Raw genomic sequence first — 22,771 nt, forward strand, 5'->3', positions numbered from 1 at the left:
TTCTAGTATGCCTTCTTATAACATACACAAGTATTTATAAAAACAACATGTAGGATGTTGTATGCATGATTCATATCAGAAATGCAAACTCTAAAATAACAGAAATATAAAACAGAAAGGATAATGACAAACAATAGTGGGACAACATCTCCTAGCTAGGCAGTGCTATCACGCTAGCTCAACAGCCACTAACTAATTTTGTTAAACAAAATCCTTGAGGTGTCTTAGAGGAATGATCTTCCTGTTAGGCCTCCCATTCGAGCTTGTGTTGTGATCTTGCTACATTCCCACCTTCTTATCATAGCACCTCCAGATCTAGATCTAAAAATTGGATGTCTTGGGACGAAGTATGTGGTGCCGCAAATGAGGAGAATGCCTTGGATGGTGGGTGGTGGCATACCTAATTTCAAGGAAAGGGTTTAGTTCAACAGCACTGAATACAAGAGAGGGGGGATAGTCGTGAAGGAGAGAAGAGGAAGGGAGAGACAAAAAATAAAGGTTGAATCATAAAAGGGAAGAAAAAAATAGAAAAGAGACCAAAAAAAAAACTTTAACCGTTGATATAATTACAAAAAGATCTGACAATATAAAATAGTCTTTCACGGTGTAAGACATGTCTTGTTGCATCGTAAAATTGATCTTCAAGACATTATCAAAATAAAAAAGTAAAGAGAATTTTTGTTAAGATAACACTTTCAACAATAATAATTTTTTAAAACATGTGTATATAAAAATATATTTAAATATTTATTGACGTATCTATTAATATATATTTATTAAATTTTAAACTAAATAATTAATAATATATTAAAAAAATTAAAATAATATAAAAATTACTCATATTATAAAAAATGAATTTAATACCTATGAAAACACGCAATATTATCATAGTGTAATCATATAATTTAAATCATAAAATCTAGGTCCATTATTTAATTTTGTGTGCTGCCTTGGTTATAATAGTGATATTTTCTGTAAAAAAAAAATACTACCTCCGGTAGCTGTAATATTTTTGCGAACGGTACAAGTTTTCTACGTGTTGATTTGGATGTTGCCCAAAAGCTATCGTTTTTCTTGATTTGAGTCGACAGCTTGATATTGTCAGCACCCAAAAAGATTAGTTAAGTTTTATAAGTATAAATTCATAAATAACTAAACAATATACTAGTTACTTAATTTATTTTACTTGGTTTTAAGAGAGTGAAGATTCAATTTTTCAGGTGAGTCTTTGCGAAGTTTTAAGAAATTTTATTCTTGTTCGTGTTCTTTATAACTTTTTCTTTGTAAAAGTTACTCAACAACCCTACACAAGGGAATCTTGGGAATAAAATCTACTAGAACATGGGAATATAATTTTTGTAGGAATAAAATACCCCCAAAAATATACATCCTAACAAACTTCAAAATAAATATCCCAACCTTCGTATTCTCATAAATGACATTGATAACTTCAGCAAAGTGTCTCCTTATATTCTATCCTAATTATATCTTAGCCACCGAACAAGTCCTAAATGATTTCAGATAACAGAAATTTGTTACAACAACCACATCATTCGAAATTTCTTACCTCCCAGTAACTGTAATCATATGAAAGAGTGCACAACGATCTTGCCTCTTTCCAAGTTGACTCCTCATCTAATTACATCCACTCACTCAGTGCTGGCTATTTGCTTTCCATTCTTCTCAGTACAGAAATTAACGTTTCTACTTCTTAATCCTAATCAAAACAAGGATATTACGAAGATTTAAAACCAACAGAAAAAACTATTATACAAGAAAAGGCATAAACCATCAAGTGATAGGTGCTCACTGCATTGATAAATTCTTAACTATGGTTCTGGGTTTTGGATAATCTTCTGCACAGAAGAAGAATAATGAGATTCAAGCCCTTTTAGGCTAGCAGCAGCTTCCTCCCCAACTCTGGATAAAGTGCGATCTGTTTTTTCTGCCAGCTGATTAAATTCAATCCTTCTTTCTTCTACATGATCATTAAGAGAGGCAAATCCTGAAAAAATTGCAGTCTGCTTCAGCTCTGACACCAACTTCAACAGAGAATCAGCTGCCTGTACCTGTGTAATAAATCAATATTATTAAAAAGAAAAGTTTTCAATAACCCTTAAAAGCCAATACTAAACCTTGTCAACTTATCATACTTGACAACCTTTACAGAACAATGGAGAGAACACTATTGTGACGTTTGAAAGAAATGACTTAATATGTGAAAAACAAAAACATATAAATTATAGTTCAATTAACTATAAGCATTAATTAAAATATTCCACATGAAAGAGCTAATTGGAAGGTGTAATGTTTCCACCGTTGTCAGACACAATCTATTGTTCCAATAGGTGGTAAGGTACTGACAAGCAAACTTGTCTTCACAGTAACTCTTACAAATTGTGTATAAAATTCAAGTAAAAAAAACAATATATCATTGTGGGAATGCTTGTTCAGAAGCATAAGAATCAACAAAACTGCACTCACCATCCTAGCAGCACGCATCTCCATCATAAAAGCTTCCTGTGAATTTCTAACTGGTGGATCATTTACCTGCAAGAACACAAGTTTGTAAACTATGTAAACAAATAACAAGTACAAAGTTAACATCATGCACATTATCCGATATTGCAGACATTCCCAATTCTTCCCCCTAGGATCAGAACTGGGCTTAGGCTAAATTAAAAGCCAAATCATCCAAAATCTGAGGATCTCCATATATGCATAGTGGCTCTTAAATGGCCAATTGTCCAGGTGACACATACCAGAGCTATAATGAGCATGAAAGAATACACGTGAAATGACTATCAAAGAAGCGAAGGATCATCTTCACCAATAACATCAAATGAGCAAACATGAACATTGACTATTACTCATGTTTGAGAACAAGAAACTAGTAAATTGGGACTAGTAAATTGGAAGAGACTACATTCACCATTTTCTTGGAGTCACAAAAACTGACAAAATGATATAAGAAAGAGTAAATTGGAAGAAACTAAGGCCATCTTTATCTTGAAATTGTAAATGAAACATACACAATTCTCTATTTCCAAAATTAACCAGCTCAAAGAAGAAATTTGACACTGTTGGTATCAATATATTATGTTTATCTTTTCTCTAAACTTCATCCTAACCTCTTAGTAGCCCTACTTAGGTCAATGGCAAGCACCAAAAAAGGATAAAATCATAACAGATCCTCAATGCAAATGGCATCACCCAAGTTACATTAAGATATATTTTTTTCACAGGACTATAGGAGCCTCTTCCATCATGAAATCTTGGTCTTTTTGTCATTCCTTAACTGCAACTTCTTCTTATTTCAGCCTCTCAACAAATTAGAATATGTTCGGACTTCAGATAGGCATTTGAGATGACCAAACTCACATTTAAGGGTACCAACCACAATTTGCCCCAAAAAATAAAAACATAGATGTTTGATTGTCTCAAATCACACTTGACTTTGCACCGAAGAGCATGTTATACAAGAAGCAAAACAGCATAGCTTGTGTTGAGTTGAGAAAGTTTTAACACAAACTCACTTTTAACATAAATGTTTTTAAAACATAAATCACTTCACTTTAAATTAATTTTCAACCAAATTCAATTTTGAAAAATTAAGATCATCCAAAATTAACTCTGTAAATGTTTAGCAAAATTCACACCAACACAACAACAACCAAACACATGAAATGATTTCTCACCTTAATAGGTTCTACAAGACAAACCATTTCAGTTTATTTCTCACCATAGTTAATTCAATTATACAAATCGTTTCACTCATCTCGGTGTCATCCCTCACTCTTCGCTTCTAACCAAGGTTCTAAGGAATAGTTTGTGACCACAATTTCGGCCACAACCTCAAGGTTTTTAAGGTTTCTACAATCATAATACAACTGCAATTGCAGCTGCATCAACTGCATTGGTCCACAATGCCCTCAATTTAAAACCATGCTTTTAACCCATGCAATTGTTCCATATGGCACGGGGAATACACAATTAAAAGCTCAGACTTATTCTACACATAACGTGTTTAAAAAATAATTACAAAGTTACATTCACCACAGCTAACATTAATTCAAAGTTTGGATGACTTGAATATCACCAAACTATATGGTATCACAGTTGAAGCAATGGAAGCCGCAAAGCACAAAACCAGATCAATAGAATCGAAAAGTGCATGAGCAATATGATGGAATGCAGAAAAGAATTAAAACTAAAAAAATGAATTAAATAAATATACCCTTGCAACGTTGACGAGGTGGTTGAAATTGTCAACGATATTAGCGATATCGCCTTCAACTCTTTGTAACAGCGTCTTCTGTTTCTGCGCCGCTGCTGCAGCCGCAGCCGCGGTGGGCCCACTTCCGGCGCCGCCCCCTAACCCTCCTGCAGCACCTTTGTTCATTCTTTTCTAACAAGAATCTCAGTTGTTGCTCACTGCTACTTCTCAGCACTGTAGATGGTAGAAAAAGGTGTCTATAGTATTTGGAATTCGTGGGATTGAAAAGATGAAAATAGTGAATTTAAAGAAAAGGGGTGAAAACTGAAAAGTGTAGTATAGAATGGAAATCAAATTTCCTCCACCAGCTACCTTTACCATTTATTTACCCAACTAGCTACTTTTACTTTTAAGGAATGAATTCGATGCTAATAAATCTGAATTCACACCTATTCCTTTTTTGTTTTAACAGATTAGGAATTTGGGGATACAAAAACCTGAATTCAGACCTTTTTTTTCTTAAAATATATTTTTTATCGATATAAATATGAAAATATTTAGAATTACTTTCTTCAAGAATTTTAATATATTTGTTGTGTTAACGAAATTAAAATGTATCAACTTGAACCTACTTGCATTACTTTTTTTTTTACTGCACAACGAAGTGTCAAAAAAGTCACGGTTTAAATTAGTTGTTTGCATATACGAATTAAAAAAATGTCATAAAATATCATAATTATACCAGTTATATGTATAATCAATTTAAAAAGTGGTTATCATAAATTTGAATTTATTCAAATCTGCGTCCAAACAAAAAATTAACGCATTTTTTAATTTTGTGAGAACAAAAAACATATAGAAAATTTTATATGGACAAATTTTAAACAAAGGAAAAAATATATTTTAACATTTTTCTCTTTCTTTAACTAATGTATTTTTTTAATTAAAAAATAAAATTAATGTATATTTTGTTAAATTAAAAATATAATTAATTTAAATTTTTTTATATTTAATTTATTATTTTCATCTGTAAATATTTTTAAGTAAAATATTTTGTTATTTAGTTAATAATAAAATAAGTTTACATCTTTTATTAAGATATTTAATATTATTAAAAAAATATTTTAAAATAATTCTGACCTTGTATTTTATTTGTTTTTTATTTTTATTAATCAAATAATGCTATATCTTTTTAATAATTTTAAATATGTTAATAAAAATGATTTTATTTATTAAAATTAAATAACAATACATAAGTGTTTGTTATTTCATGTATTTATTTGTCCATTCTTTTAGTTAATGTATTCATAAAAACACAATAAAAAATTAATGTACAAAGAGAGAAAATTCAAGTTTAGCAGTATTCATTAAAAATATATATTATTTAACAAATATAATGAGACAATACAATAGGAATAGGTTTGTCATTGAGGTCGATTTAATCCATGACCATGTGGGCACTTGTCCTTTGAATGATCCAAGATTCTACACATTGGATAAAATGCCTTGGTTTCTCGGAATCTCTTTAGTCCATCTTGGTGCGAATACAAGTTGAATTTGGCGACCTTTTTTGTCCCTTTGCATGTTAAGATTGTTGCACATTGTTGGACCTTTATATTTTGGCCAATAACTTGGGTGTTTCATTCTCCCAAATGATCTGTTGTATGCATAGGATACATAATTAAGTATGTAAACTTTATTGATTAACTTCCTGTAACCAATGTGCACATACTTACACGCATCAATCATATGCGAACATGGTATGTGGAGATTTTGAAGCTTACCACAATCACAACATTGTTTTGCAAGGTCTATACCATATTTTTCTGACAAATGTCACTTTGAAGAATGACAGGATTCTTCCATTAAGAAAAATGTATTTTGTAAGGTCTACAATCACAACGTTGTTTTGCAAGGTCTATACCGTATTCTTCCAATTTTCCTTTTCTCCTTCTTCTTCCTGACTCTCTCTGCATTTTTCTTTCTTTCTGGTTCTGCTGGGATCCTTTTTCCTTCAACAATGTATGACTATTTATAGAAAACAGGCAAAGAGGACAAGGAAATTCGCCCATATGAGTTGCAGCTCGCCCAGGTGAGTTGTTTACTTAGGGTTGAAGCAAGATCACTAGCCCAGGTGAGCTAGGTACTAGTCTAGGCGAATTGGGTGTTAGAAATCTTTGTAAAATGACCATTTTGCACTTCTTTTTGGTTTTATTTTTGGATCTAACAAACAACCATCAAAACCTAAAAAATCATGGGTGAATCTTTCATATTTAAACAACAACATTAGTAAATATACAATATATATATATATATATATATATATATATATATATATAAACAATTAGATTTAAGGGTAGTTTATAAGAAAATTATTATAATCTAAAGATAAGTGCTAACAATTTAATCCAAAAAATAACTAAAATTCAGCACTTATGAGTCTGTCAAACACAACAATATTGTAATTATAATTGTAAAGGAAGAATTATAATTCAATAAACATTCCAAAATAAACCCCTATAGCAATAAACTCATCCCTTACCTCTAAGTAGACTTACGTGTGTAGTCCAACAACGATAGCAATGTCTCTAGAGGTTCCCTAAGATTCCTCAAGCTTTTCCTTTGGTTATTATGCTAGGATTTTCAAACATTAGAGAGAAGGAGAAGGGATTGGAGCATCCATTCCACTGTCTCAGTGTAGAGACGTATTGTAAAATATAAAAACTGACTTAATATGTCTATTTATAGCTACGATACTCACAGCCGGCCATTTACTCTATTTTTTCTTTATTTTATTATATAAAAAAAATTATATTTTACTTCCTATCAAATGAATAAATAAAACATTCTTTTTTATTTTCCTTCAAACTATTCTTTTAATTAATAAAATTATTTATCCTAATTTATGTAATAATAAAAATCTCATTATTTTTTTAAAAATCTATTTACTTTTTAAAAAAAAAAAACACCTTTTAATTTATTTTACTAAAAATGGAATGTTACACATAACTCCATATGATCGTTAGACATGTAAAAGGAAATTAAAGATAGGTTCGCATATATATTCCTTTTAAATAAAATTATATAAACTAAAATAAATTAATAATTCCAATTGTTGTTTGGATGAATTAAACAAGTACTTACCTGCTTCTAATGGATGAGGTATTCATTATTAGATAACTCTCACCCGATGTTGCTTTTCGTCATTAAACTTGTTTGACTTATATACCATAAAATGATTAACACAAATTTATTTCTTTGTTTTCATCAAAACCTTAAGAAATGTCTGGGTCGTTTAGTGATGGATCGTCTACTGTATAACATTATTAACTAATAATTATGATTAAATAGAGTTAGTAAGCTAATTATAAATTAATTAAAAATTATTAATTATAAAAAAAACTTTAGCAAAAGATTATTAACCCTAATCTTCAACCACATTGTGCCCCACATATGAGTTGTTCTACAATGGCCAGCTAATAGAATGGTGGAAGATTAGGGTTAATAATCTTTTATTAAATATTTTTTTAAATAATTCATAATTTTTAATTAATTTATAATTAACTTAATAACTATATCAATCAAATTTATTAGTTAATAATCACAATTATTAGTTAATAACTCTATGAATTATGTTTTAATAGGCTAGTGAGGATTCTATATTCTGGTATGCAGTGACTTTTTTTTATTTTCTCTTGTTATCTGTACTATAACTTGGCACATATATAACTTAGATTTTGTCTAAGACATAGAAAGGGAAATATACAGCTGTAGAAAAAAGATGAATATTATTGTTGTTTATGAAATGAAATTAGATTAGCAGATTTTGTTCAATCTGTGAAGCGATGATGCACAGAAAATTACTAATTAGAACGATGAATTCTTCTTTACCTTGTTTAGAGAGTGTGGAAATTTGAGGAGGAAGAAAGTAAAAACTGATTGATTTAACTTTAATTTGAAAAGGATAACAGAAAGATGCAGCTACAAGTTACTTAGAACTTATTAGAAGTTTGTTTCCGGTTGAAAAACTCACAATTGAGTAATTAACTAGTTATTATATTTCTTATTGTTGATCTCTAACTAGCTTTACTCTGCCAACTTGGTATTTTAAACATGTTTGAATTTTATTGTAAGAAAATAAAACTAAAAATTTGATTGTAAATTAAAGAATTTAATTATTTTGGCATGATAAGGTATATGATTGCTTCTGAAAGTTTTTTGAAAATATTGTTTGTAATAATTTTGAAGTGTAATATGTAAGAGTTTAGTTTAGTTCACTTGGAATCTAATTGATACAGCGGGCATACCATGGAATGACTTGCCTAAATTTTCTAATGTCAAAAGTACATTAAAATTAAATAATATGTTTGGTTTTTTCTTTCTTTCTAAAATTATTAAACCTTGACTTCAAAACCTTTTAATTTGATTTCTACCATAAAATCACCAATGTTAAAGACTATAATCAATTCAGATCACACTCATAATTTTGATAGGCGTTATGTTTTTTTATTTTTAAAACCCCTTTTGGGCAGTTTATTAAGTAATTAAAAAGTAAAACGTAGAGTGGGTGTGTAATTAGGTATTGGAGTGTGAAAAGAGAATTGTGATCAATCCATCATCTGTTAAAGATATTTATTTTACTGGAGAATACCTTGGAAAAGGTTTTAAAATTGGCATCGTGGCCGGCATGATAGCATTGACTGTAAGCAACTTTGACACCAAAGTACCTCTCTTGATGAGTATTTGGCCATTAACTCCTGTAATTTAATTGAATCATTATATTTTGGAAGAATATTTGCATCTATGAAAGACTATCAATTGGATGGAAGCAAAGAAATGATGGCATTAGGAACAATGAAAATTGTTGGTTCCATGGCTTCGTGTTATGTAGCAACAGGTAAGCTCAAAAGCAATGTTTATGAATATAACTACTTGTCATCAACTGCAAGTTAAGAAATATGTAAGTTAATCGAATTGCATCTTTTGGATGAAAATGTTACCTTAGATTCAAATATTATTTTTTTATGCGACATTTTCTAATTTAAATTGGACTAACATTTGTTTATTTTTATATGTTGAGTGATACAATTCATGCATCTATCAAGAAAAAATATGTCAGCACTTTTTGGAAAGTACTTGAAGAAGGAAAAACTTACATGATTCAAAATATATTTTAGTGTCTAAAAATAATCCAAAGCTCCAGTCTACAAATGACGAATACATGCTGGTTTTCTTACCTAATATTGATTGTTCAGGGATTCAAGCTGAGAAAATTTTCCGTTATCATTTTGTTTTTACGTCTCTTACATACATTTTTGCTTCAAAATGATAATGATCTTATAATTGGTGAGTTCTTTGTGTTTTTAAAGCTTCAACAAGTATTTCTTATTTTAAGTATTTTTGACTGTTTATCTTTTCATTTTATTTGCAGATGCAATTGGTGATGTGATTGAGAAAAATGATAGAAAGAAAATTGAAACATGCAAAGAAAAAATTCATTGAGATTATGCTATAGGATTTGTAGTATATTTTTAATACAATTATTATTTCAATTCAAAATGGTTTTTACAAGTATTTATTCTTATTTATACTAACACATTTCCTATAAAAATGACAATTTTCTTTATAGGTTCAATATTGTTCGCTACACTTTATGGGAAGATTATGTTGTCACTATGGAACTGTTGGAAAATAAAACAAAAATGAAGGAAAATAAATACGGAAAAGATGCACAGTCTTGAATTAAATAAAAAAATAAAAATAGCAAAATAAATTTAATTGACAACACATGAATAATGCATTATAACATACACTAAGCACAAGGAAAAAAAATAAATTAGGGAAAAAAATATAGCCTAGATTGAAACGCGTAAACGCTATCCTTAGAGAGAAAATGCCCCCACTGCACGGGTAAGAAATTCTGATTGCGCTCCTCTCCCAAGATACGACAATTCGTTGGTTCCGATCGTGTGCAGTGAAAGGATCCCCAAACCTTATGAACACCAATGCTCTTACTCTCAAGAAATAAATTATTTTATAAGAAAAGAAATAAAAAATGTTGGGAGAAAGAGATGAGACTGTAGCTCTGTCATCTTTTCAGAAAATGAGGATATAGGTCACCTTAAGCAACAAACAAAATATGACCATTGGAAATATGACCGTTGGAAACTAACCTACAGTTGTCAAAACAAATCTAACAAACTAGTTGACTCATTAAAACAAAATCTTAAGAAAATCTAAAATAAATATTTTATTTTATAAAATAGAATTAATATATATTTATAAATTTTAAATTAAAACACAAATATTTACCAACATTCCCCCATATAATTTAAAATTTTAAAATATATTTTCTAAAAGATAATTTGTATAAAAACATAAGAGAAAGAGCATGTAATATTGTATTTCGGTATAAGGAACCTTTCGGGTTTGAGCCTTATACCTAGTGTTTATGAACTTCCACTCGAGAAAAATGTAGTGACTTGATTGTCTTGAATTACATATTCTTTAACCGGACTTTAGTACACAACCCCTACAATATTGACGTTCAATTAGGTTCTAATCAGTGGTAGCGCGTTACACGGCCTTGCGCTTGTATCTTGTTTCGTGAGTGTCACTTAGAGATTAGCCCATATCTCACAGTGGCGGCCCCACCACCACACTCACTAGGTGAATCCTCAAAGAGTGGGTTGTGACCCCCACCCCTACAATAATTGTCATCGGATTCATTAAGAGGTATTTTTTTTTCACCAAAAATACACATATATAAATACCTCAACCTTAATATTGCCACAATTTATAATACACCTTGTCATAGGAATGAGAAACGGAACAGCTCCGTCAAATTTCATTTTGGTGTACTTTAGTCAACAAACAATTTCGTTGTTACCCGTTGAACTCCATTCATGGGATCACCAATCACACGGAGACGGGTGTCCATTGTTGTAACTAAATAATGAGTTTTAATCTCATTCCCCTCGACAACTCAAGTACTTGTTGACATGTCAACCTTTTTGTAAGCGGACCCGCAATATTATTTTTTGACCTGACAGAGTCAAGAGAAATGACATCATGAGAAATCAAATTTCTTATAGACTTATGTCTCACTCTTAAGTGTCTTCTTTTTTCATTAAAATTTTGCTTGTCACTTTAGATATAGCAATTTGACTATCACAATGCATTGGAATTGGAGGTATACGCTTATTTAACAATGACAAATCACATAATACATTTTTAAGAAATTCAGCCTCACTAGTAGCAGTATTTAAAGCAATAATTTTTGCTTTCATGTGAAATAATAATTTGTCTGGTAGATTTTCATGATACTGCACCACTAGCTAAAGTAAAAACATAACCAATTGTTGATTTTGTTTCATCAAAATCAAAAATCCAATTTGCATCACTAAACTCCTCAATTACTGTGGGAAAACATGTATAATGAATGACATAATTGATGGTTCCTTTTAAGTATCTAAAAACTCTTTCTAATGCAATCCAATGAGAATGATCAAGATTATTAGTATACCTTCCTAATCTACCAACTGCATATGCAATATCAGGCCTAGAGAAGTTTGTCAAATGCAACAAAGAACCGATAATTTGAGAATATTTATGTGAAGAAATTCCTTTACCCAAATTTTTCTTTAGCTTGATGGATGAGTCATAAGGAGTAGAAACAGGTTTCACATCAAAATAATTAAACTTCTTCAACAGCTTTTCAATATAGTGTGATTGGGTTAAAATCATGTCATCATTTTTCTTTATAAGCTTAATACCCAAAATCACATCTACAGGACCAAGGTCCTTCATATGGAAATTTCTAGATAAGAAAGACTTCACTTCATTTATGAATTGCATATTACTACCAAATATCAATATGTCATCCACATACAAACATAAAATGACACATCCATTATCATCAAATTGTTTCACATACACACATTTATCAGTATTCTTGATTTGAAAACCATACGAAAGAATAACTTGATCAAATTTTTTGTGCCATTGCTTTGGAGCTTGTTTCAAACCATATAAAGATTTAACAAGTTTGAAAACTTTATTTTCCTTCCCTTGTTCTACAAAGCCTTCAAGTTGACTCAAATAAATTTCTTCTTCTAATTCACCATTTAAAAAGACAGTTTTTACATCCATTTGATGAATTTCTAAATTAAAAACACAAGCAAGTGCAATTAAGACCCTAATGGTAGTAACTTTAGAAACAGGAGAATATATATCAAAGAAATCTACACCTTCTATTTGTTTACACCCAATCACAACAAGTCTTGCCTTAAATTTTTCTATAGATCCATCAGTTCTTAATTTCTTTCGAAAATCCCACTTACAACCTATACTTTTACAACCAGGGGGAAGATCAGTAAGAAACCAAGTTTTATTATTTTTAAGAGAACTCATTTCATCATTAATAGCTTCTTTCCAAAAAGGTACATCAATAGACCTCATGGCCTCACCATAAGTTTTAGGATCATCTTCAAGCAAAAAAGAGCAAAATTCAGAACCAAAATCCTTAACTTTTTTAGATCTTTTACTCCTCCTAGGTTCAAACACAATGTCCTTATTAGTATTATTACAAGTAGACAAATTAGAACAAGAAGTATCATAAACAGATTTAGACAATTTATTTTTCAAAGGAAAAATATTTTCAAAGAAAGTAGCATCTCTAGATTTCATAATAGTACCATTAGAAATTTCAGACACTTCTGAATTAACTACCAAAAATCTATAAGTAGTACTATGCATAGAGTATCCAACAAAAACACAATCAACAGTTTTTGGTCCAATTTTCCTTTTCTTATTAATGGGAATGTTTACCTTTGCTAGACACCCCCACACTTTAAGATATTTCAGGTTTGGTTCTCTTTTTCTCCATAACTCATAAGGGGCTTTTTCAAAATTTTTATAAGGCACTCTATTAAGAATATGACAAACAAAATATAAAACTTCACGTTTATGTTTTAGGCTTTGAGCAAAATCAGTCCACGAAGGAGACAATTTTGAAATCATGAAAGCCACAAGCATAATGTCAGGCAAAAAAATTCCTTTCAATTTCATGTCATAAACAATGTTTTCAAATTCATGGATCTAATTTGAAATAGATTTTCCATCAATCATTTTTTCACAAGAGTAACGACTTAAACCTTTTTCAGCAGATCCATATTTCAATTCAAGTGCTTCCCATAACTCAACAGAAGTTTTGGTATGGCAAAAAATCTTATATATGTTATCAGCCAAAGCCCTTAAAATGCGTCCATGACATAAAATATCTTTATAAGAAACATCATGCTTAATGGTTGCATCAGTTTGAACTATATCAGTAGAGGAAGTTGAATTTTTTATTTTTCTTTTAGAAATCACAGAGTATAAATTCAATTCAGTAAGCCAGAATTTCATTTGTTATTGCCAACAGAAAAAATTTTCACCCGTAAATTTTTCAAGCTTACTGGAAAGGGACTTAATCATATCCATGGCAGACATTTTGATAAAATAGGATGCTACTGCAAAAAAGGCTATGCAAGAAGAAAGTGAAAAAATAAAACTTTTCTCTCTAAGACTGTTGGAAAATAAAACAAAAATGAAGGAAAATAAATACGAAGAAGATGTACAGTCTTGAATTAAATAACAAAATAACAGTAGCAAAATAAATTTAATTGACAACACATGAATAATGCATTATAACATACACTAAGCACAAGGAAAAAAATAAATTAGGGGAAGAAAGATATAGCCTGGGTTGAAGCGCGTAAACGCTATCCTTAGAGAGAAAACGCCCCCACTGCGCTCATCTCCAAAGATACGACAACTCGTTGGTTCCGATCGTGTGCAGCGAAAGGATCCCCAAACCTTATGAACACCAATCCTCTTACTCTCAAGAAATAAATTATTTTATAAGAAAAGAAATAGAAAATTTTGGGAGAAAGGGATGGGACTGTAGCTCTGTCATCTTTTTAGAAAATGAGGAAAGATAATATATAGGCACAGGTCACCTTAAGCAACAAACAAAATATGACCGTTGAAAATTAACTTACAGTTGTCAAAACAAATCTAACAACCTAGTTGACTCATTAAAACAAAATCTTAAGAAAATATAAAATAAATATTTTATTTTATAAAATAGAATTAATATATATTTATAAACTTTAAATTAAAACACAAATATTTACCAACATTGGAACAACATTTACACAAGGAGGATTCAGTCAATCCTTTTTTGTCATATTGCAACTATTCATATTGAACAAATTCATGGGTAACACAAATTTAGAATTTTATATTTCAGGTTTTTGATACAATGTAATGAATTGCAATAACAATTTTTAATTAATTGTATGTCCAGGAACTATGGGGATTTCCAATGCTTATTTTGTAACAAAGCTACTCATAAATCCTGATATTGATGTAGTCAAGGAATACAAAGAGAACTATTTTTATTTTTTCACCTATGTTTTACTTTTCTTTTCAATTCTATTTTAAAATTAAATTATCTCAATAAATATATTTTTTTTAATTTCACAGGATGAGTGCAACCCCAACACAACTAACTCAAGTTGTTAGTGAAATGGTTAAGCCTTCAACTATTTCTTTGTTAGATGACATGGTAAAGACTAATCATAAGTTCATATCAGATTTATATCACTCAACTCAAATTTGCAAGTTAAATTCATATATATTTGAACAACATTCATCTTTTCTTAAAAAATTATTAATCAAAATTTTATGAATAGACCTGTTATGCTTCGGTGCTGACAAAAACCATATTAGTCGAAACTGAGAATAATTGGTTTTGTGAATCGTGCTCGAAATGCACTAAAAAGATTTCACAAGTTGAGAATAAACCTTTTTGTGACAAGTGTAAGCGAAGTTTCACTATTGTTCCTAGGTATTTTAAAATTATAGTTCTTGTGATTATTTTTGCAAATATCGTAATGATTATGTGATTAGTATAAAAAGAGATGCAAATAAAAAATTTTCAAATTGATGCCTTTGTAGGTTCATGAGACAAAAGGTGGATTATCATCTTTGTTATGCATTTCAGTTTAGACTCAATGGAGCAATTTGAGTTTACTCTATTTTCACTATTTTTGTGGATTTTCAGGTATGCCATAAAATTTCATATTATCATTTCAATAAACTATGGTTTATATCAACAAAGTAATATTTCTTATATTGTATTTGTTTCATAGTTTAATGTCGTCAATAGTTCTCATATACCTTATATGCACAATTGATTTTTCATCACTTTTATTTGATAGTATTTAACCATTTTTTGAGACCATATAACTTAATTAAATCATTAGATTTAATATTAAAAAACTCTTATTTTGTGCATCACACGAGTAATAATAAATCACTTTCTAAATAGTATTTTGTACGAGTTTTTGTGTCATTTTACATGTATTTTATTAGCAGAAATGTTTGAACACTAGTTTTGTATTGCATAAGTACAATCGCTCAATCGAGTGAAAGAGTCAGAAATTGCACAAATTTATAAAGATTTTAAGACTTTACACTTAATCTCAACACAACCACAATAAAGTGATAATAGCCTTCTAGGACAACATCAAAATCCAACAACGACCATGGTCAACTGATGAGGGTCATGGTCAATTCATGAGGATCGTGGTCAACAAGAGGGATCAATTAATGAGGGTCGCGATCAACTAATGAGGGTCATGGTCAACTCATGAAGGTCGTGGTCAACTCATGTTGGTTGTGATCAACCAAGAAGGTCACAGTCAATCCATAGTGGCTTAAGGCTTTAGCGTCACTTCCAACCACGACCTTGGTGGATTTACCACGGTTGTAGTTAGGGGTGGGAATAGGCCAGGCCAGACCCGGCTTTAAAAGGCCTGAGCCTAGCCTACGATTAATTTTTGAGGCCTGAGCCTGGCCTATAGCCTATCAAAGGCTTTTATTTTGGCTCGGCCTGGCCTTTTTAAAAGCCTAGCCTGGCCTGATAGCTTATTTAAAAGCCTATTTAAAAATCTTCTTCACATTAAATCTTTAATATTCCTAGTTGTTTTTAACAAAAATAAAATAAAATAACACACCTTCTATAATAGGCTAAACAAGGCCTTAATATATAATTTGCCTTAATTTTTAATCTAACGTTAATTTAGTTGATGGTCCTAAAAATATATTAATAATATAAACAGAAATCATCAAATGATATAAAATAATCTAAAACAAAAGAAAATCTCATACTTGAGGTAGTATCATCCAAGTCTATCAAGCCAACATATTAATTATTACAATAAAAAAATAAAGCCTACATCTCCATTCTATTTGAATAGAACCGGTGCATAAAATATCTACCAATAAAATTAATAGTAACGTCATTTCATCATTAGCTCCTCCATATCCTCTATAAGATAGGATATGATAGGATATGATTTTTGTATAGAAAGGTAATAGGATATGATAAGATATGATTTTTGTATAGGAACGTAATAGGATATGATAGGATATGATTTTTGTATAAGAATGTAGGATATGATAGGATATGATTTTTATTTGCTCTAGAATAAAGGAAACCTAATAGGAATAGAAAAAGGAACTGTTAACAGAAATAAGAAAACTAATAAAAATAATGAGAAATATAAAGAAACTCACACCTTGTAATTAAAATTTTACTTAATTATAGGAATGAAATCTGCTAGTTTTTTTTAAAATAATATTAATTGTACCCAAAAAATAATATATATATATATATATATATATATATATATATATATATATATATAGGCGGGCCTATCAGGCTTATAAGGCTTTTTAATAAGCCTAAGCCTGACCTATTTAATTTAATAGGCTTTTAAAAAAGTCTGAGCCTAGTCTTTTAATTAAATAGGTCAGGCCAGACTTTATGTAGGCCAGGTCGTAGGCCCCTGTAGGCCGGCCTAGCCTATTCCCACCCCTAGTTGTAGTGCGGCTTTTTGTGAGATATCTTTAAGAAGCTATATGTAAGTCTCTAGACTTTGTAAAAAGGGAATTTAAGTTTTATTCTAGTCTTTTATGAATTTGAGAGAACCTAGAGAACTTTTGAGAGTTCAAGAGTGTGGACGACACCGTTAGAATGAATCGTGATCATTGTTCCTAACTATTGGTATGTTTATGTTTACTCTTTATAGGATTGCTAGTTTTTCTCTGATTATGAGTGGCTAGTCCCCCTACTCTGGAGGTTATGATGTAATTGTCCAAATGTACTCATCTTCTTGTTCTTAATGGAATTTCTCGTTATTTTTATGTTAATTAATTATCTTTATTATTTTTATATTTATTTGGAACCAGCTATTCTAATACTCAATCGATTGCATGGTACTGATCATTTGCATGTAGTTGATAGATCTACGTAAAAAAATATTTTATGCCAAATTATATGATCAAACTGTTTGGATAATCTCCCTTAGATTAATTAATCATCCCTAGAATTAATTTTATCCGTTAATTTAAATTGGTAGATCCATGATTATTGGGGTATTGATTTAAGACAAAAAAAAAATCTTCTAACCTTGATCATAGACTTTATTTGATTTTGAGAATTGATAATTAACTGAGGAAGAAATTATATTAGGAATAAGATTGAAGGAAAATTGGTACTAATGAATCATAAACCTGGGTCATTCTTGTTATAACTCAAAACAACTCTTTATATTTATTTTATTATTTTCTTATAAAAATCAAAATCACAAAAATATTTAAATCATATTTTTAAATATCTTTATTGTTAGTTTAATAAACTTAATTAATTTAGAATATAATTAATTTTTTGGGTTTGATATTTGAACTTTTGAGTTCACTTGTTACTATTACTTAAGGTACACTTATCCTCATGCGAGCCTACCATATTTTATTAGGTAAGTTACTCTTATCGGTTATATTTTCAATTTATCAGGTAAAGGAAAAATTCTTAATATGGTGGTTCTATTTTTCTCTACATCTTTTGGACTTTCGGTTGTTATTCAATTTTTGATTTGTTTTTTTTATGAATTTTTTGGTTGAAGGTGATGGTTGAATATATCGAATTGTTTTTTCTATCATTGGTTGGTTTTAAAGGATTGATTTTTATCCAATCATGGTATCATTGGTGATTGATTCTTTATCGAGGCACTGTGACTTTGGGACTCAATGATCAATTTTGTTTTGGGCACAAGGATTGCAATCGTCATTGTCGGCCACCACAACAAGATAAGTCATTCTTCGTCTTTTTTCTTTTTATTCCTTTTTTCTCTACCTTTTATTATCTGATTTTGTTACGATTATTGGTTATGTTTCAATTTATCAGGTAAAGGCAAAAAACTTAATATGCTGGTTCTATTTTTCTCTACCTCTTGCACTTTTGTTGTTATTCAATGTCTGATTTGTTTTTTTATGATTTTTTCGATTGAAGGTGATGGTTAAATATATCAAATTGTTTTTTTAATATATTATTAGGTTGTTTTAAAGGATTGATTTTTAGCCAATATAATGATGATCTCATTCATGTTAATTGATTCTTTATTGAGGCATTGTGACTTTGGGACTCAATGTGCTCGTACAAAGGGAATATAAGAACAACCGACAAAGTGTCAAATGAAAATGTCAAAATTTTATGTGATAAGCTATCAATATAGGAAAAAGTTGTTGCAGTTTCAGTGTCTCTCTCCCTTCATCTACTTCGGTTTATTATTTCTCTTTAATCTCGTGTAGATTTTGAGTTTAATCCATCTTTATTTGACATGCACTATCCATATGTGGTTTCTTTTTCATATATTTATGTAGGAGAAATATGATAGTAAATAATTAATTAAATGTAATTAATTAAAATTTGATGGTGAAAGAAAGTAAAAGTATGAGAAATCAATTCATTATCATCCATTTAAATTTAAAATAAAGTGTTAATAATAATTGAAGGTTCAAACAATTCAAATAAAAAATGTTAAATTGTCTCACGGTTTTTTTTTAAAGATGACCTCACTATTAAAATGGTAATATTTTCCACAATTAATGATTTCAATCAAATATTATTTCGTTTGAATTAATCGTCAATTATTCAATCAATATTTAATTTCAGAAGTTAAAGTTCGTTTATATTTTAAGATATTTATATTTAAATTTAATTATTCAAATTTTAGATGAATGATGTTTATATTTTTTTTTATATCAAAACATCCTTTATTTTTTTTAATTTGAAAGCATAAAAAATATTTTGTAAACTATTATATATTTTATTTATATTGTGTAATCTATATTTATATTCATCTGTCACACTGATAATCATAGCAAGACAAATTTAATGTAATGGTTAATTTTTTTTATAATCATTGGTTTTTTTATATTAAGAATTAGGATACTCTTAATTATTTATATTTAAATTTAATGTTACAACTTTTATATTATATGAGTGATGTTTAATTTTTCTATAGCAAAATATCCTTTATTTTTTTAATTTTAAATTATAAAATTATATTATAAAATATTATACATTCTATTTATATTAAATTAATTCATATTTATATCTATTTATCGTAAGAGTATCTATACTAGGAATAATTCCCTTGAGTATTTTTTTCCAACAATTATTTGATTTTTTATGTCAAGAAACTCTTAAATGTTTTCATTTTAAATTCAATGTATACAATTTCTATTTGAATATATATAAAAATTTATATTTTTTAAAACTATTATATATTTTATTTCTATTGTGTTAATCCATTTTATTTGTGGATTGCACAGGTAACAAAGTTAATCAATTTGGGTAATCATTATTTTCTATAATCATTGATTTATAGAAGTCAAGAGAATATTATATTGTATCCATGTATGAAAAAAAATACCCTAAAGAATTTATTAGCTAAAATTCATAAACCTAAAATGTAATATTTTTTTTTGTTAAAAGTAGTAGTTATAGTGTAACTATACACTACTACACATATAATCTTTGACAATATTTTTTTGCCTAACACTTAGTAAAAAATATTACTACAAAATTTTGGTAGCATTTAAAAAATATCACCAAATAAGAAAAAAATGTTAATAATTTTGTAATTCCAAAATTTCGGCTATTTTTCAGGTTAAAATAGTAATTATGTTAGTCATTTTCTGTCTCATAATGTTAAGGTTTAATGTGTACTTTTAACTTCTTTTGTTCTTTTTTTAAAGGAAAAAAAAGAATAATTATAGAAGTATCTTTTATATTTTAATTCTAAAAATTATAAAGATTTACCGGTGAATTATAACTATTATAATAAATTATATTATTTATTTAACCAGAAATATTTATAATTAAATAAATAATATAAACAAATAAACACGATATATAAAATGCTATATTTCCAGATTATAGTCAAACAGATAATAATTTTATATTTAAAAACATTTGTTAAATAAAATTTTAACGTTTAGGTATAAAAAATATGAAACCAGAAATTATTTTATATTAAAAAATGATAGAAATTTTTTTATCAAAAAAAATAATTTAAAACCAGTTTTCAATGTTATAAAATATCATGGTTCTCAATCAAAAACATGCAGAATGATTTTGCGCATTTAAGATATTCTTGACAATTAAAAGCGAATTTCTAATCATTATAAAATTATTATTTAAATTAATTGAATCTTCAATTTAATTTTGGAATATATAAGATTATAAAAATATCATTATGGTTTCCGATTAAATCATGTTCAATGATTTCGGACAATTAAGATACTCTTTATCACCATTTTTTGTTAAATTATTACTTACAAAATTATCATTTTTTTCATATGATTATTTGAGTCAAACTATTGCCTCACAAAATAAGTATCAAAATTTTGAATAAGTTAGCAGATTAAAAAAAAAATACTTAAATATATTTTTCTTATCTAAAAAATAGGTTATTTTCAAATGAAGCACCTACTATTCACTTTTGGGTCATTTGCGTATTTAATTTTTTTTTTATGTTCCAATGAAGCACTTACTGTTATTTAAGTGATAACGTGACAGTTAGAGTGCCACGTCATCAAGCTTAATTACTTAACAGTTAACACGTTAGCAAATTGAAGCTATATCATTATTTATTATTTAATTTATTTAAAAATTCAATTATTATATTTTATTAACTAATAATTTAAAAAAAAAGTGACTTCCCTCAGCAAGATCTAATCCACTGTTGTTCTCCTCCATTCCCTTGCCTACCTACCCCGTGCCGCCAAGCACCGCCCCTGCTCCTACCATCTCATCCTCTACCTCTACTCCACCAACCACGCCTTCAACTCCATCCTCGCCGCTGACCTTGGACTCCACCTTGTCCACATCGACACCTTGTGCGCCAAGGAGACTACGAACACTATCATAGCGACGACACGTGGTGACGAGGTTGGTGGTGGCTCTCGTGCGCACACTGACTTGGTAAGGTAGAGGGTCATGGTGGAGACGTGATTGTGTGCAAAGGAAGGGTGGTGGTGGAAGGATGAAGAAGATGAATTGGCTTGGGTGGTGCTAGAAGGATGAAGAAGATGAATGAGGTGAAGCTATGGGGTCAGGGGTGGATTAGGGGCTAGATTGTGAAGGAGGAGGAGGAGGAGGGGACGGAGACGACGATGGGGGTGTTGTTGGCGGTGATGGCAACGACACTTATATATCATGGAGAGTGGTGGCGTATGAAGAAGAATGTGGTTGTGACTATGGCGATGCAGGTGGATTTGACGATAGGGGAGAGGAGAGGGTTGAGTGAGATGTGAGAATGATGAATTTTAGGGTACGTGTCAGCGATTAGGCTTCATGATGTGACACTCCATCTATCATGTTACTACTTAACAAAATGAGACTAATGACACATACTACATTGATGCATCATTTTTTTCAGGTACGTAGATGACCAAAAATGAATTTTAGGTAGTAAATTAAAAACGACATATTTTCTAGGTATGATAAACATATTTAAACCAAAAAATATACATAATTAATTTTAAAAGTTAATTTGGTATATATGACATAAATGTGTTTGTATTTAGGTTTTTAAAAATATAATAATTATTTGATCATTGTTTTTCTTTAAAAAAATATTTAACATTGCTTAAAAATTACTAAATATAACTTTACATCCCACTCTCAAATAAATATGAATATAATAAAATCAATTTCTATAACTTAATAAATTATTGATTTGCATAGAAAATATAAAATTTAAAATTATTACATGCACAACATAATGTAATAAATTATTAATTTGCATAGAAAATGCCCAATACTATTTCCATTGTGAATATATTTAATTCAATTTAATGTATTTAATTTGGATAAATTTGTAGAAATGAATAATTGTTCTTCTTTTTAAACTCTCCCTAATATCGAACAATCACTTCCTTTACTTTTTCAGAAATTAGTTTAAGAAAATAATCAGATGAAGGGTTGTGGTTTGTTTTCGTTTGCCTTTTCGATTTCAATATGTGTTGTTTTTCAAATTTAAAATGAATGGCGGTGTGTTTGTTGTGTTTTTATTAAAATAGATGGCATCATTATTGGGTGCATATTTTTGTAGATGGTTCAAAACTTTTTATGATTTATCCATATAAGATGTTTTA

General features: G+C 29.2%; 1 protein-coding gene across 1 annotated transcript; it reads right to left on the reverse strand.

Annotated features, from left to right (window-relative positions):
- Positions 1-1,316: 1,316 nt before the first annotated feature.
- LOC114386932 (mediator of RNA polymerase II transcription subunit 22a-like) lies at positions 1,317-4,603 on the reverse strand. Its single transcript, XM_028347002.1, has 4 exons — positions 4,238-4,603; positions 2,485-2,550; positions 1,811-2,069; positions 1,317-1,717 (listed from the first exon to the last, which is right to left on the reverse strand). The coding sequence occupies exons 1-3, from the start codon at positions 4,400-4,402 to the stop codon at positions 1,830-1,832; spliced, it is 471 nt and encodes a 156-aa protein (XP_028202803.1). The 5' UTR covers positions 4,403-4,603; the 3' UTR covers positions 1,317-1,717; positions 1,811-1,829.
- Between the last annotated feature and the right edge of the window lie 18,168 nt (positions 4,604-22,771).

The sequence above is a fragment of the Glycine soja genome, chromosome 15 (genome assembly GCF_004193775.1).
Source record: "Glycine soja cultivar W05 chromosome 15, ASM419377v2, whole genome shotgun sequence".
NCBI classification, from domain to species: domain Eukaryota; kingdom Viridiplantae; phylum Streptophyta; class Magnoliopsida; order Fabales; family Fabaceae; genus Glycine; species Glycine soja.

Coding starts and splice junctions, on each gene's coding strand:
- LOC114386932 (XM_028347002.1), bottom strand. CDS start 4,402: ATGAACAAAGGTGCTGCAGGAGGGTTAGGGGGCGGCGCCGGAAGTGGG. Junction 2,551..4,237: donor ACCTCGTCAACGTTGCAAGG/GTATATTTATTT, acceptor GTGTTCTTGCAG/GTAAATGATCCACCAGTTAG. Junction 2,070..2,484: donor AGATGCGTGCTGCTAGGATG/GTGAGTGCAGTT, acceptor TTTATTACACAG/GTACAGGCAGCTGATTCTCT.